At 45.6% G+C, this 16,456-nt stretch overlaps 1 protein-coding gene across 13 annotated transcripts in view; it reads left to right on the top strand.

Moving 5' to 3' along the window:
* WDPCP (WD repeat containing planar cell polarity effector) overlaps nt 1–16,456 on the top strand; it is a 3,071,480-nt gene that overhangs the window by 2,388,493 nt on the left and 666,531 nt on the right. Inside the window, exon 18 of one of the 13 annotated variants that reach the window (XM_069608206.1) lies at nt 609–2,510. The exons of the other annotated variants lie outside the window; for them this stretch is intronic. Within the exon in view, the coding sequence (XP_069464307.1) occupies nt 609–643 (35 nt within the window). The 3' untranslated portion in view covers nt 644–2,510. Of the gene's footprint in view, nt 1–608; nt 2,511–16,456 lie in introns of those variants that run through there. 13 annotated transcript variants of the gene reach the window in all.

Genomic DNA, 16,456 nt, shown 5'->3' on the forward strand with positions numbered 1-16,456 from the left:
ACAGTGACCTCACCACATTCCACTGACATCACCGCTGCAGGGAAGACACAGGAGGGAAGACACTCATTATAAGAGAATACAAAAAACATTATTTGAAATTTAGGCTCACTACAACTAAAACTTTGGGCTACAATATTCGCTGCTGTCTCTCTAGTGATAGCCTCGGCAGCTCACCATATCTGGCAAAAGGTAATTTTTAATCTTTTATTTTACGGGCACATTGAGCCTAGGAAGTAATAGAATTAACAAACATAATGATCAATTAATTTTAGTATTTTGATAAGTGAATAATTGCATTGATTTCTGTTTTATTGTATTATGAATTGTGTGAAAGGCTCACAATGCTCTTGTTTTTTATGTTATGAGATCATTGACTTTAGGAAGAAATTGAACGATCAGACAATTTTTAGTGTTTTGATAAGAGAATAATAGTATTGTCTTTAATGTATCTTTGTATTATGAATAATATGTAGTGTGAAAGGTTGACAATGTACTTCCAAATGCATTAACACAAAATAAATTTAAATAAATTTAACAAACTTTAATTATATATTGAAATGTTTGACATGCGGCTGATGCATGATGCACTGTCATTTTTCCTAACAAAGAGGCTGATGGAGTCCCTGAAGGAATATTTATCTGACGTAGCCAAGAGGTCAGTGAAGCCGGTGATGCAAGTCTTACTTGTCAAAGCTAAGAGGCTGATGACGTCTTCGAAAAATGCTTTCCTGGCAAAGCCCACATGCGGGTGAAGTCTTTTAAAGAAACTGTCACATGAAGCTAGGAACCCAGCGAAGACTCTTAAGTCTCTGAGGGAAATGCTTGTCTGACAACATCCCAAAAGGCTACTGACATCTCTAGAGAAAGGTTTGCCTGACAATGCCGTGAGGCTAGTGAAGCCTCTAAAGAAACACTTGCCTCACAGTGAGGCTGGCAAAGATGTGAATACCACCTGTTCTGACAAAGGGAAGAGGCCAGCGAAACCTCTGGAAGAATGAAGGCATGCCTGTTAAAGCCAGAGGCGGGAGAGTTCCCTGATGGCACTGTGCACACTTGCCAGACAATGCCAAGACTGCACACGTTCCAGCTCCCTAAAAGCAGTATGCCTTCATGATTTTAACCCTGTGCAGAACACACTCTGGTCCTGGCTTGGATTTGCCGTTGGTATGAGGACAATGTGACCATGGACTTGAAATGCCATAGTCTAACTATAGTGAGTAACACATTCTGGCTCTGTTTTTAGACAGTATATATAATTGCATCATACATCTCCAACTTCCAGGTTTAATTTGAGCCAGCATCGTTTTGAAGGTGCTGCCACGGTTTACATTGAGAGAAAACATTGGTTTGTAATGGGTGGGCTGGGCATATGTACGACGGAAAAAGAAGCATGACAATACATCCTATAATTGCCTTCATGATGTCTGGCAGAAGGATTTGGTAATGACATCCTACTTGAAATTATTTGCTAGGTTAGTAAATTCCTTTTTGTTTAGAACGTTCCCTTTTTGTCTTATCCTTATCAGTTATGACCCACTCTTCTGTTCCCTTTCCATGTTTTCTACCTCTTGTTTTTCTGCATACGCAGTAGTTGCTCAATTGGAGTGGTGATGGACCCCTATTACACCACTGCAAGTTTCTATATTTGGGGAATTGCTACTGCCTCATAGACTCTTCACTGGTTGTCCCTTTAACCTTTTGCTCACCATTTTAGGAATGTAAACTGACAAAGACATTCTCCTCCTTCTACCTTGTCTGTACATACTGGTTGTTACGTTTTGCCTTATAGGTATCACTTTAGCGACAGCTAGTGTAGCAAAATATTTTGGTATGGCTGGTAAAAGATGACAAATATGTCTTTCCACCATCACCAACTGGATGGCCACCCACTTCCTCAAACTCAACCCTTCCAAATCAGAATAAATCCTCATCTGCCCACAAGAACTTGCCACGGACAACCCACACATATCACTCTCCACACTTGTTAAAATTCTTGCCTTCACCATCGACCCCCCACCTGTCCTTCACACACCACATAGCCACTGTCACCAAAACATGTAATCTACAACTACACATCATCACATCATATGCAAAATCAGACATATCCTTCCTCCTGACGATCTCTGGATCGCTGTCCAAGCGCTTGTTCTCTCTAAGCTGGACTATGGAAACTCTCTCCTCACTGGACACCCCAACAACACCCTTGCCCCCCGCTATCACTGTCTATCCTAATCTTCCTGTCCTTGCCTAAAAACATTTTGTAACTTCTTTTTTCAACTCCCACCTTTTCAATATGTGAACCATGTTAGGTGCTCCGAGACCATCTGGGTAGAGCCAGCACTAAACAAACAAAACAATCAAATAAGTAAAACCCATCCGCCTTAGTGATGTCATTATACCCTCCTTTTGTAATGCTCTGATTTTGTGATTTGTTCAAATTTTAATATTCTGGGTGCAATTGGTTACTTGTGCTGACAATGTCATTACGACCATGGAGGTAGGCATGCCGCTATTTGCGCCATTGCTACCCCCATTCCGGGTACCGGGTCTGGGTTCCTGGAATGGGGAAATGCCGGGCCATTCGGACCTTGGAGGGCCCGGTATTTCCCCATTCCAGGAACCCATCCCCATTCCCATTCGAGCTCCCATAGGGCTCAATGGGAATGGGGAGCATGCTAACAACGGGCCCGTTAATGACGGGCCCGTTGTTAGCATGCTGGACTGCTCACGGGACCCGCGACAACTGGTTTTACCAGCCGTCCTTAGCGGGTCCCGCAAGCGGAACTCGTAATGAGGCGGTAGTGGGTTAACGGGGTCGGCTGCTCTACCGGCCCCCTTAACCCCCTACCATCAGGGTCGGAATGACCCCCATAGTTCTCTGGGGCTTGACTAAGTACTGTTTTGTTAAAAGTGTGTGCCTGTTTGGTATTAAATATTTTAGTGGTTGTCATCACGTCTAATGATTTGTGGTTCATGGTTTTCCTTTAGTTGTGGCATAAAGTTCATTGGGGCATTTCAGGCTACGCATGAGAAATTGGCTTTGTCATAAATGTTATTCCTTGCTGGATATGTTTCTGTATCTCCACCTGCTGGAGATGAGTAAGGCCCATAGTGAGGCTGTTTTTACAATTTTGTCAAGTTTTTAAAGATCCTTCCTAAACCGGTTTCTACCTAAAAAAATACTTTTATTTTAAATGTATTGTAGTAGCAGTGGAAGCGGCCTCTGCGGCCAAAACAGGTCTGTAATCATTGTACAGGTTATTATGACGTCAATCACTGATTGCTGGCTAATCTTGACTTCAGTAATTATCTGTAATCTGAAAAATATAACATACGCTTTACTAGTTAATTACAGTTCTCATGGTATTTCATTTACTTAAACGTTTTAAGAGTTTAACCTTTTTAAAATGTACTACAAATCATTCCAACATAGTAGGAAACGTATATCATGTCATATCCAGCGAGCGATCGCGGCTTGCATGAAAATAGTTCTGTATTATCCGAGCCATTGTGAAAAGGAGGACTTGGGAGTTACAAACCAGCAGCACGCCATTTCTGCACTACTTACAAAAAATAGACATGCACAGGTTGAATGCTGCTCTGATAAATGTTAACATTTGCAAAACATCTGCGCAATAAACCATGCCTTTTCCATTTATCTTGCACAGTGTTGGCTGGTGTTAAGAATTGCCGACCAATCAGATGACTTTTACCCAGTTTCTATAGCAGGACACGGAGGCAGGCGGGTATTATCCTTTTCAAACTTTACCTGAAATTTTCTGCAGAAAGAAAAATTAACACATTTGTCAGAAAACCTGGGAGATTGAAGTGATTGCTTGACTTCTTTCCGAACTAGTTTAAGGTCACATGAGCCTGCAGTCCAGTGCCAAGACTTCCCTCCCGTATGATCTCATACCCTCTTCCTTAGCTACTTTCAGCAGATATAGGACTTTTTATTGTTTCATTTCAGCTATGTGCGTGTGTTAAGTGGTATGCCATTGTATGTACATTCCCATTTTAGATATGTATATCGTGCTAGCACAAGGCATAGTTAAGGTTAAGACTTTTCAGGAAATTACTTTTCTTATTCCACAGTAATATTTCAAGGCAGCCACCTGTGCATGTAAAATTTCATATTTCTAATGGATCGTGTCTTCCCATGGATTCCTCATCTTTGATATATCCGATAACCTACTTGCAGCTTTGGAAACTTTTCGACAGCAGAGGGGGCGCCATGCGTCGTTGCCTCGATGTCCCTCAGCGGCTTCCATCCGCACATGACATCGACGTTTGCATAAATAGAACGCACTACAGCCGTAGCTTAAGTTCTGTTTTCCGGATGCTCAGCACACTGCGAAAATTTCAATCGCCTCAGCGATTTTCAACTGTGTTTTACCTTTTATCTTTGAAGTAGGTCTACTCCAAAGACTGAATTTAAGAGGTGTGCGGACTGTGGGTCTTTCAATTAATGCACATGATTTTGTCACATAGGTCTAACACTAGGTCACATATAAGGTTCAAATGAATGGCTAAATTCAATTAACGTTTTTTGAATCCAATTTATTCATATAGAACCCTGAAGAAGCGTTTTGGCTCGAAACATGTGTTGGCTCAAGGGAATCAAGGAATTTTTAACTGGATAAATCAAAATCAGAATCCTATAAATTTATTTGTTTTTACTTGTTAACACAGCATACTCTTAGAACAGGGTTGCGCGCTTACGGAACCCAGTCACCCTAGTCTTTGTCTGAGAACTTTGTATGTAGTTGAGCATACAGGTGGACCGAGAATAACCTAGAGCAGGTGTGAGCAACGTCTGGCTCACCAGATGTTTTGGATTATAACACTCATCAGCCCTAGACAGCCTTATAAATGGTGAGGAATCAGGGACGTTATAGTCCAATATATCTGGAGAGCCTCGGGTTGCTGAACCCTGCTTTACGGGTTAGGTGATAGTCCAACATAGTGCTCAGTAATTAGAACGGCACTGGTGCAAAATGACCATTGGTTCAGAAGGCCAATTATGCTTAAATCAGTTTGAATAGTTGGTGTTAGTTTGAGTATAACTACACTGGGCAAGATTTAGCCAGGACCCTTGAGGTTTGTGTGTTTGTGTATGTGCATCTATAGACATTAAATATATATGATGACTTGAAATTGTAAGTAAAGCGCTCTCCACAAAATTGCCATTTCTGAAGTTACATTTTAGTGGAAAGAAAGTAGTTTGTGCAAATCAGGTCAAATGCCTAAATATTCAGACATTAATGGGAAAAGTGGTTGGTATTTTAGTTAGGTTTCATATTGTTACTGGAGCATTTTTGGAAGAACGTGTGATGCATTTTCCCTTTCTGGGAAGTGTTGTCTGCAACATGAGAAGTCTGTTGTCTATGTTTATCACCAGTTGATTGGACCCACCGAGCTGTGGGATTTTTAAAAAGATAAAATAGAGGGCAGAGAAAGCTTTCGGTGTGAATGCAGAGGCATACTGGCAATAGGTACTAATGAAGTCGGTCCTAAAAATGGAAAACATTTATTGAGGGCACTGTCACCTCTTTAGCCAGGTTGATCAACACAGTATCCCTTCATAGAACCCAATCCTAGCAATCTGCATAAAAACAGAGCATTATGTTAAACATGTCTTATAGTGATTCACTAACAAGCTCTTTTAAGTAAATAATGGACTCTGATTGGTCACAATATTCACCCTAATAAAGAGATGTCTGTAAATTGCAAGACATATGCACTAGTTTGGACAGCTGCAAAACCGCAGGTGAGGATTTGGCAGTTTATGCATGGAGTGCTGAGTCTTCTGTGAGCTCAGTTGAAAAAACAGGTTTCAATGGATTGCTTTTCTCCCGCAGATTCCTTATCTGATAGATATTCCTTCCTGCTCTGCTGCTTCGGAAAGCTTTTGACAGGGAGCGTAGTAGACCTTTACTCGGCCATCGCTCGTTGGTTCTGGACATGACACCAGACGTCATATATAAACTCTCTCACTATGCCCCGCACCTCAGTTCCTGCTTTTATGGTTTTATAACTGAAATAAAGCTTTTACTACTAGTTCCTATTTTCAGTGGGTTAACATGCTGATTTGTAACACTGCAAGGCTTTGACAGAAAACCTCTTTTTAAAGCAAATGTTTCACTTCATTCTATGCAAGATGTAGGTCACTCGAGTTTCGGGCTTCACCCTGAGGGTGAAATGCACAAGGGCTTCCTACAGCTGATGGAGAATGGGAAAGAGGTGGCCAGGCAGTCGCTGCGTACGGCCTGGACATCGCTGACTTTGTGGACTGATCTATGGCATCAGCAGTAACACTGAGGAGACAGTCATACCTAAAAACTGCTGGCTTTTCACCTAATGTCCAGGCAAAATTGTTGGACATGCCATTCGAGGGCGATTTCCTTTTCGGCCAAAAGGCTGAAGAATCCTTAGAAGAATTAAAGGAATACAAAATCGCTGCTAGATACTTGGGACTAGCTGCACAGCCTGGCAAACCTGCCTTTGGCTTTGCCTCTAGGGCAAGGGGCTAAAGGGGGTATACACCTTATGGCAAAAAAGCGCAGGTCCCACAGGCCAGGCAAGGGCAGAAGCATTTCTTGTGCTCCGGAAGGGGGAGAGGGGCTTCTAAGGGCCAGCAAGCAGCAAAGTCAGCGGGGCGACCCAGCTTCCTAAGCCACTTAGATTTCCCCTCCCACAATTTACCAGTTGGCGGGCAATTGACACTGGCTTCAGTGGCAGGAAATTACTTCCGATGCCTAGGCTTTACAGCATGTTCGGTGGGGTTATTGTCTGCCCTTATTAAAACATTAAAAAAAAAAAAGCACTGGACAGACCCCCTTCCCCCACCACCTCCGATGCAACCGGGACAGGTGCTCCAGGAAGAACTGAACTGAGAGCCCTGTTGTTGCAGTGTGCCGTGGAAGAGGTACTTCCTGAGCAGAGAGGATTGGGTTGGTATTTCCTGGTATCCAAGAAAGGAAGAGGTCTCTGTCCCAATCTGGACCTCAGGGCCTTAAACAAATTCCTGAGGAAAGACACATTCCGAATGGTGACGTTGAGAGACATTCGCCACACTCTTAAACTACAGAACTATCTGGTGTCAATAGATCTACAGGACGCTTATTTCCATGTGCCGATACATCAAAAGCTCAGGAAGTTCCTGAGGTTCACCATAGGGGACAACCACTATGCGCTCCCTTTTGGTCTGACCTCTGCCCCAGGGGTCTTCACCAAGCTCATGGCAGTAGTCACCACTCACCTCAGGAGATCCGGGGTCCACGTATTACCATACCTGGACGATTGGCTGATCTGAGGAGAGTCAGCAGAGCATGTCTTGTCTCATCTGGAGGACACCTGTCTATTATTGCACAGGCTGGGCTTCTCCCTGAACTTGAAGAAGTCTCAGATGACACCTGTCCAAAGGCTCCAGTTCATCGGAGCAGTCCTAGACACTGGGGTAGGGAAGGCCTTTCCTCTGAAGAGAGAGTCAACAGCTTGCCACAGATGCTCGACTTGTTACAGAACCATGGCACTTTAACAGTGGCTTACTTTCTCTTGTATTTCTCTTGTATTTTTCTAGTGCCTGAGGCCAGGCTGCGCAGGAGAACCCTACAGTGGCTCCAGAGGGTTCAATGGGCACAACATCTCAGAGCTCTCTCAGAGCTCTCTCGGATCCCATCAAGGTATCTGCACCTGTGGTCAACAACCTCGCCTGGTGGGCAGACCACAGGAATCTCATGGCAGGGGAACCCTTCTTTCCTCCATGGCCCCAGGCCTGAGTGGTCACGGATACGCCTCTGAAGGGTTGGGGTGCTCACTGCGAGGACTTTCAGGTGAACGGCCTTTGGTCAGCGATGGAAGCCAGATGGCACATCAACAGCCTGGAATTGCGAGCCATCAGCTTAGCCCTGAGGGCATTTGCTCCGTCTCTGGAGGGGAAGCATGTCCTGATTACTCTGCAAATAGGCAATGCAGCTGTGGTTCTGGTTGCTAGAGAACCGGATCTCAGTCTCAGCATTTCACCGGGTGGGGACAGAGAACAGTTTGGCGGATGCTCTGAGTAGGCAGAGCATAGTTTGGCACGAGTGGGGAGTGTGCCAGGAAGTCCTAGAGGAGGTCTTCTCTCACTGGGATACCCCATCAGTGTACCTGTTTGCCACAGAGCCCAACAGGAAAGTGCAAGCAGTTTTGCTCAAGGGAATTCCCAGCGAACAGTGCGCTGGGGATGCGTTTCTGGTGGCTTGGACCTTCCCTTTCCACAACGCCTTCCCTCCAATTCCCGTCATTCCTTGGGTTGTCAGGAGGCTCAAGAGGTTGAGAGCATCCATAATCCTGATCTTGCCAGACTGGGCGAGGAGGACCCTGTACTGGCATCTTCTGGATCTAGGCATCTGCCCACCTCTCTGGTTGCCTCGGCAGCCGGATCTCCTAACCCAGTCGGAAGATCGGGTACGCCACCCGAACACAGAGTCCCTCAACCAACATGTGTGGCTCTTGCGAGGAAGAGGTATGGTGACTGGGAGCTCTCTCAGGAGGTTTCGGAGGTGTTGCTGGCTGCATGCAGGCCATCTACAAGATCATTGTATGCATGTCGGAGGAGAAGATTTGAGGCGTGGGCAGGGATTGACCCCATCTCTTGCCCCACCACTACAGTGATGGGGTTCCTTCTCTCACTAGCCTCAGCAGGCCTACAGGTAACCACAGCCAATGGATATTTGGTGGCCTTGTCTGTGTTTAAAATATCCCTGGATCAAGGTTCGTATTTCACAATCCCAGTGATAGCACAGTTCCTGATGGGCCTTGTAAATATGTTTCCACCAACCTTTGTTGTCCCAGATTGGGATCTGAATCTGGTGTTAACTTCTCATGACAGCTCCTTTTAAGCCGAAGCACTCTTTTTCTTTGAGGCTTTTATCTTTGAAAACAGCATTTGTAGTGGCTATTACATCTGCTAGGCGGGTGAGTGAACTGCAGAGTTTATGCTGCAAGCCACCTTCTTCTACGTTTCTTCCTAAGTCTTGCTTAGGGTGAGACCCAACTTGCTAAAGTTGTCTCTAAGTTTTACTTGTCACAATCCATTGACCTCCCAGTTTTCTACCCTACACTACAACCTTCTAAAGAGGGCCACAGGTTTTTATATCGCAAGAACAGCCCAGTCAGACGAGCTGATCAACTCTTTGTGGCCTTTTCCTTAGCCCGCAAGGGCCTGGCTATAACTAAACAAACTGTGTCCCGCTGAATTATCTTCTGTATAGTGGAATGCTACCAGTCTACAGGCAAAGAATTAGCATCAAGCATCAGGGCTCACTCGACTAGTGGGGGATCTCAGCATCAACCGCATTGCTAAGAGGAGTCCCTGCTATGGATATTTGTTGCGCAGCAACATGGTCATCCCTCCATACTTTCAGTAAGCACTACAGTTTGGAGGTTGCTTGCATGGCCTATGCATATTTTGGCAGGGCGGTATTGCAAAACATTCTGCTCTAACTTTCTGCCCGCCTCCTTCATCTACTGCTGTGGGAGTCTATCAGGTGAGGAATCTGCGGGAGAAAAGCAATCCATTGAAGGAGAAATTACTTACCTTAATGTCCTTTCTATGGATTCTTCTCCCGCAGATTCCTCATCTCCCCTTCCATCCATCCCTGCTCATAAAGTCGATGGTTGGTGTGCATCTTCTATCCCAAGCAATTACTTGGTGATGGCCCTTGGTGATAGTTTTCTGTCTTTTTGCCATGTGCTTTTTGGAAGAAAGAAAAAGAAATGGTTTCCTGACGCTACGATCTGTGGTGTTTCTTTACATATTTTGAACCTCCTTCGAGATTAATGGTTATTAATTTCTAGAAGCTTATTAGCCCGTTGTTATCTCTCTGTTTTCCTATGCAGTATGTGGCTTGGGGAAAAAGGGGTGAACTGAGGTATGGGGCGTAGTGACAGAGTTCATATACAACGCCTGATGTTGTGTCCTGAACCAACGATCGAGTGCCGAGCAAGACGGTCGATAGACGGTTGAGTCGAGGTCTACTACGATCCCCAGTCAAACGTTTTCCAAAGCAGCAGAGCTGGAAGGAATATGGAATCTGCGGGAGAATAATCCATAGAAAGAACATTACGATAAGTAATTTCTCCTACTATGTCACAAGCAGACTGCTTTCAGATAATTAGACAGCCTCTGTGCCGAGTCCTCTGAAAGCGCTCTGCTCGTGAAAGCAGCAATAGCTGGGCACAACATGTGCTGGCCCCTGGGTGTGTCATGTGCTGGCCAATCGCTCTGGGGGACGGAGCGGAGCTCAGTCAAGATATTTTTTGCCGGTGCGCCGCCCCGTCTTGTTCGGGCTCATTCCCTGCACCGAATGTAGCTGCCTATTTCGCGGAGCACAGCAGCAGCACCAGAGATCCCAGACCATTAGTTCCTGACGTTGAGTTGGAATAACCAAACGGAGACCTTGACACCAAGAAAACTCCTAGGAATTAGAACACTGAAAGAAGCAGCAGCCCACAGCTAGCGAACAACCATTACTGCTGCAATGAGTTAAAGGTTAGGTAAGTTGTTCAGCCAGCCAAGATCATGAAGCACGGAATGGATAATGGCACAGAGAAAATCAAAGGTGTAACTGGCAGAAAACCAAGAGTGAGGAACGAAGTGCAAAGCAGTGAGAATAAGTGCAGAGCAGGAGGATGAGGGGCAGAGAATGAAGATTACCCCTCCTAGCTGCGCAGGGAGTATTACTTCTATTAAAGACTAGGAGGCGAGCATTATGCTTCATCTTAATTTATTTCTGCTCTTCAGCAGTTCAACAAAACACATATGAACTTTGAAAAGTGTTCAACAAACTTTTCTCCTTTTCAAAACTACAAAATTCATGAGCCTCTGTAGTCCATGCCCTCTCCACTAGTCACAACCCACTTCCTGTGCTTGGACTCCTGCTCTGCTTTTACTTGCTCTGAACATTTTCACAACTTCCACAACTGATCCTCGCCAACGATGCAAAGCCTTTCTTTAACTTGAAACTCAACTGCCGGCGAACCTCCAGCTTCCTGAATCACTCTGCTACTGCTCTGTCTTCAGTTATTCTTCTGATCTTCTCCTAAGAGGCAATACAATAGGAGATTTTAGGGTGGAGTCTATGTAGTGTACTTACTAACATAATACAATGCAATTATAGACAGTACAATACTCGGGTGGTAATTTAATGCTCACCTCCTAGTCTTTAATATAATTAATATTCCCTGCGCAGCTATCAGGGTTAATCTTCATTCTATGACAAGACTGGAGGCGAGGATTATGCTTGTTCAAAGCTTCCCCAACACCGTTCCTGCTAGACTCTCTGCTGGTTTAAAATAAAACTCTTTAAACGTGCGATCACTCAACCAATCTGCTGCTAGCATTATTTCACTTAAAGATACTCCTGCTCTCATGGCTCGCGAGGCCATTACTCCTCTCACTGAATGCGCCCCATACATGCCCACATTCACACCTGCTGCTTGCATAATCTCCTTGACCCATCTTGTGATGGTCGCCGTAGTAACTGCGTGAAAAGGCTTCCAATGCGCTATTAGTAGCTGTGTGGTACCTACCGCCCTATTCGCCGCCGTCCTGCTCTCGTATTCCTTAATGCAACGTGCAATGCACCATTTCGTATTACTAGGGAAGTAGGGATAATGAACCATAGTCGTCCCTGCCTTGGTCCTCCTGACTATCGAGAATGTCACTCCTTCTGGTCCAAAAGACCTTCTGTTAATCTCCAGAGCTCTCACATCCGATACTCGTTTGCAGGAAGTCAGACATAATAGCATAGCTAGTTTACCCGATAGCTGCTTGAGGGAAAGGTACTTATCCGTTGGCCAATCTGATAGGAGGCGTAATAAACTGCCACGTCCCACGTTGTACTATACCTGGGCTCTGGTGGCACTCTGAATTTCGCACCTCTGATGAGCCTTACTACTGCAGGATGTTCTCCTGCTGGGGCTCCTTCTATTGGCATATGACCTGCTGAGATTGCTGATCTGTACACACCTATCGTACGGAAAGCTCTTCCGTTCTGCAACAAGTTTGCTAAAAAAAATCAGTATCTCCACTACAGGCGCTGAAATGGGATGAACACTTCTGTTCTTACACCATCTTGTCCATTTTGCCCAAGCTGCGTCATAGCTCCTCCTTGTGGATGGAGCCCAGGATTCAGCAATAAGCTCTGCAGCCTGCATGGAAATTCCAGGCAGTGCCCAGCGTGTCCTGATATTCTGCATGCGGCTAGCAGGAGTGTCCCTCTCACTCTGAGGATGATATGACCCAGCTGGGTCCATGAGCAGCCGCTGTCCTTCGGGGAGTACTCTGGGTATGTCCGTCACTACCTCCATTAGCGTTGGAAACCACACCTGAGATTTCCACAAAGGCACTACTAACACCAGCTCCGCTTTCTCCCTCTGACATTTCGCTAGAAGACTGCTCAACATCACGAAGGGAGGGAAAGCGTAATGGGGGCCTCCTGTCCACTCTTGCAGGAAGGCATCTGTTCCCTGCGCTCCCGGATCTAGTCTCCGGCTGAAGTAAAGGCTCGTCTGAGCATTGAGCCGGGAGGCGAAAGGGTCCATGCCTAATGGACCCCATCTCGTGTTCAGTTTCCGAAACACTGCTGGATCCAGTCTCCAGTCGCTGGAGTCTGTCAGATAACAAGAGTTCCAATCTGCTACTGCGTTCAGTGAACCTGGCAGATACTCTGCCGTCACCGATGTCTCTGATCGTAGGCAGAAATGCCACAAGTCCTTCGCTAGCTCTGCAAGCATCTTGGACCTCCTACCGCCTTGGTGGTTGATGTAGTGCACTGCCGATATGTTGTCCATTTTCTGCAGGACACAAGATTTCACTCTTTCTCTTGTGAATGCCTTGATCGCGAACGATCCTGCCAAGAGCTCCAGGCAGTTTATGTGGAGGCGAAGCTCCTCTTCGCTCCACTTGCCTCCGGTCTGTAGCGATCCGCATCTGGCACCCCAGCCCTTCCGGCTTGCGTCCGATTCTATTATCAGATCCGGCTTGTCTCCGAAAGTGGCTCGCCCATTCCAGGCATCCGTATTCTTCAACCACCATTCTAGCTCCGTAATGGACTCCTGATCTAACGGCACTAGCTGATGATACTTCAGCCCCTGTTGAAGGTGCTTTATCTTCAACCTCTGCAGCACTCGGTAGTGCAGGGGGCCTGGGAATATGGCTTGAATAGAAGCTGCAATGAACCCCACTATTCTCGCCAAGGTTCTGAGTGATACCTGTTGCTTTTCTAAGCATGCCCTGATCTCTCTCTTGATATCTCTTATCTTCCGGGCCGGAAGCTCTAATGTCGCCTTCTTGGTATCCAGCACGAACCCTAGGAAGTCTAATCTCTGTGCTGGCGTGGTATCGGATTTCTCTGTATTCACTAGAAATCCCAGTGAACCCAGAAGGTTCTGCACCCATTTTGTCTGGTATACGCTAAGAGTGAGAGACCAGACACTAAGACCAGTAGTCAAGACAAGACAAGACAAGAGACTTTGGCCCTTTAAATGGTGGTGGGAACCAAGCGCTGACCAAGTCTGAAAAGTACAAGTATGAGGTCCTAGAATAAAGGGACTTGAACAGTTGAAAGGCTGGGAACTGATCCAGGTCAAGTTGGTAACATTCTCAGAGTGCCCGTGTATAGCTGCCAAGTATCCCAGCTCCATGCGGGACTCTGAGCCAGTCCTGTTTTTTGCACTGCATGTTGGGACTTGTAGTCCCCTCCTTACACTGGGGGAGAAAAGAAATATACAAGTTCCAGCATGCAATTTGTAGCAAACAATAGGACTGGCTAGAGGTGTTAAACATGGAACTGGGAAACCTGGCAGGTAGGTGTGAGAACAGATGCATTCAGGGACCAAGTAGTGCGATATCCTAAATTAAAAAGACTAGAATACATGAAGCACTGTGAATGTTAGTCCAAGTTCAGTCTGAAAAGCATTGTGTACACTAGAACCCCAAACACAGGTTCATTATAACTTTCTGGAATAGGTTAGAGGTTGTGTGTGAAGCACAACATAGTCCAAGTCTAACGTTCATTACAGGAATAGAAATTTAAGTTGGCTATGAATCAATATTTATTCTAATTCGAAAACCACAAAAAGAATACCACACTCTATTTGTTGTGCAAGAAAGTCTATTCTGAAACGAATCATCTTGGCAATGTCCCTTCCGAACGAGCGAGGTCCATGTTACCTGTCGGAAAAGAAAGCTGCAACTCTACCACCAGAATGCAAGGCAAAAAAACTCAACCATCGTCGCCCTAACCCTCCTTCCCTGCTGGGGTTGCGGAGCACTGTATAAGCATTGACTTGCAGCAGGTCCCAAAACCGCAGTGGGGGTGGTTGGTTCATTGCTCTCCTGCGCCCCGAAGCTGTAGACCCCTCACAGAACTGTATGCAAAGTTAGGTTATTTTATGAGTTGTGTTGTAATGTAACAGACACATGAACCCTCCATAAGTAGCATTTTCTGTAAAATCGTGAATTGATGTGATTCACGGATGATGGTTTGAGGGCCACTTTTTGGGGCGAGGGGTGGGCCACTTTTTTTTGGGTGTCTGGGCCTATTTCTTGTCCCAGTCCGACCCTTCTACCAGCGCCAGCATATACACACTAAGCCTACCGACACAAACCCCAATGGATAATAGTTTGTCTGGGGGGAGTGGGAAGAAGCATTGAGTGTGTGATCCAGGTGTGCATGGTAGGGTTTCTGCCCCGAAACCAGCAATTCCCAGGTTATAAAAGAAAGGGATCAACAACTGCCTTAGAAAAAGAAAGGGGAAATCGATGCACAGAGCACTCAAGATAACCCGAAAACACATTCCTTCGGAATGGGGGCTTCATTAAAAGGAGTGCTCAGAGGTAGCAACTGTCCTCACTGTTTTGTACAGCTGCCACTGATAGAATGCATGTCTTATCAACTCCAAGTTGTTCTAATTAGTTTTGCTTAATCAGTATTGTATTGGCCCAAAATCACAATCGCATCTCCGCAGTCCATACATTGGTACGTTTTCTTCACATCATAGCAAAATCTTAATTCATAATCACAAATGCATTCATGGTCCTGGCCCAGCCTACCTATGGATCAAAAAGCAAATATACTTTCTTGGCTCTACATAAAACCTACTTAAAATCACTCATCAAATCTCTCCTGTATGACTTGCCACTGCAAAGCTTGCTCCCTTGCGACTCTTGGAACTCGTATTTGGAAAACCTATCGTAGTTATTCTGATCCACTGGAGAGCGCTTAAAATTCTGGACAGTCCTCAAAATCAATTTTTCAATAAAGAAACTTATAGCACTTCTCGTCTCGCTCTTTCATTCATATGTTTCATATGCTGGGAAGTGCCAGCAAGTTAACTACTGTGAGCATGTTCACAGTATAGACAACATGTCAAATAAATAAGTGCATATCGAGAACAATCGCCAAAAAATGTCTAAATATATCTAAGTTGTGCACTGATAATGCCTGCCAGACTGTTTTGGAGCACATTTATTTGTGTTTCAATCCAATTCTATGTCAAGACCGGAGGCTCGGATTATGCTCAAGTCTACTGTTTACTTCTCGAGCAGCATTATTTAAAACTGTATAAAAACACAAAACAAGTAAAACTACAACATGCAGAATAAACAAAACGTTTTTGTAGTTTAGACTTTATAGGGTGTTAAAGTCCATGCGAAATGACCATCCAATCCTGTTCCACCCGTGTCTAGAGCATCCCTGACTGACTGAACTTCCTCCTCTTTCTTTTCTGCTTGAGCAACAGATAAGTACACATTTATTTTCTTTCAGCATGTGTGATTGTGTGTGTAGGTTGAGTAGAGGGTCAGCGTGCGACCCGACACATTAGTAGCAGCGCTAGGTGGTGGCAATGCATGCGAGGCGGAACGATTCCGTGGATATCACTAGTAGAAGCACGGCAGGGCCTTGTATCTCCGGCGCTCTGAGAAGTTTTGAGCGGCAGGGGGCACAGTACACGGAAGTCGCTGGTGGAGCACGACCGGACATACAGTTCCGGCGCTCACCAGCGTACTTCCGCGCGCCTTCTGAAAGCAGCAGCTACTGAGAACAGTGCTCTGGACGGATCAGGGTCCCCTCAGTGTGCAGCAAAGCCTAGCAGCTCTGCACCATCAGAGGCATCGCTGCAGCGCCACCCAGCGGCCACAGGGCGATAAGAGGATTTTTCCAATAAAGAGCAGAAAGCTTGCACCCAGTGCAACCTAAGCCTGTGGAACAACCATAGGCCAGGGCACAGATCGGCTCAGTCCTGTGTACGCACACAGATTTCAGCAGCTGCCCACATTGACATTGGTAATGACATTGGTAATTTTGACAGGGGTAGGCTCATTATGAGCCGCAGAGAGCATAGCTTCATGGAGTAATTGGATGAGCTGCACTTCACACGAAGACTGCACCCCTCCATGGGGTGC

This window comes from Ambystoma mexicanum, chromosome 4q, assembly GCF_040938575.1.
Source record: "Ambystoma mexicanum isolate Mex_15411 chromosome 4q, UKY_AmexF1_1, whole genome shotgun sequence".
Lineage (NCBI taxonomy): Eukaryota > Metazoa > Chordata > Amphibia > Caudata > Ambystomatidae > Ambystoma > Ambystoma mexicanum.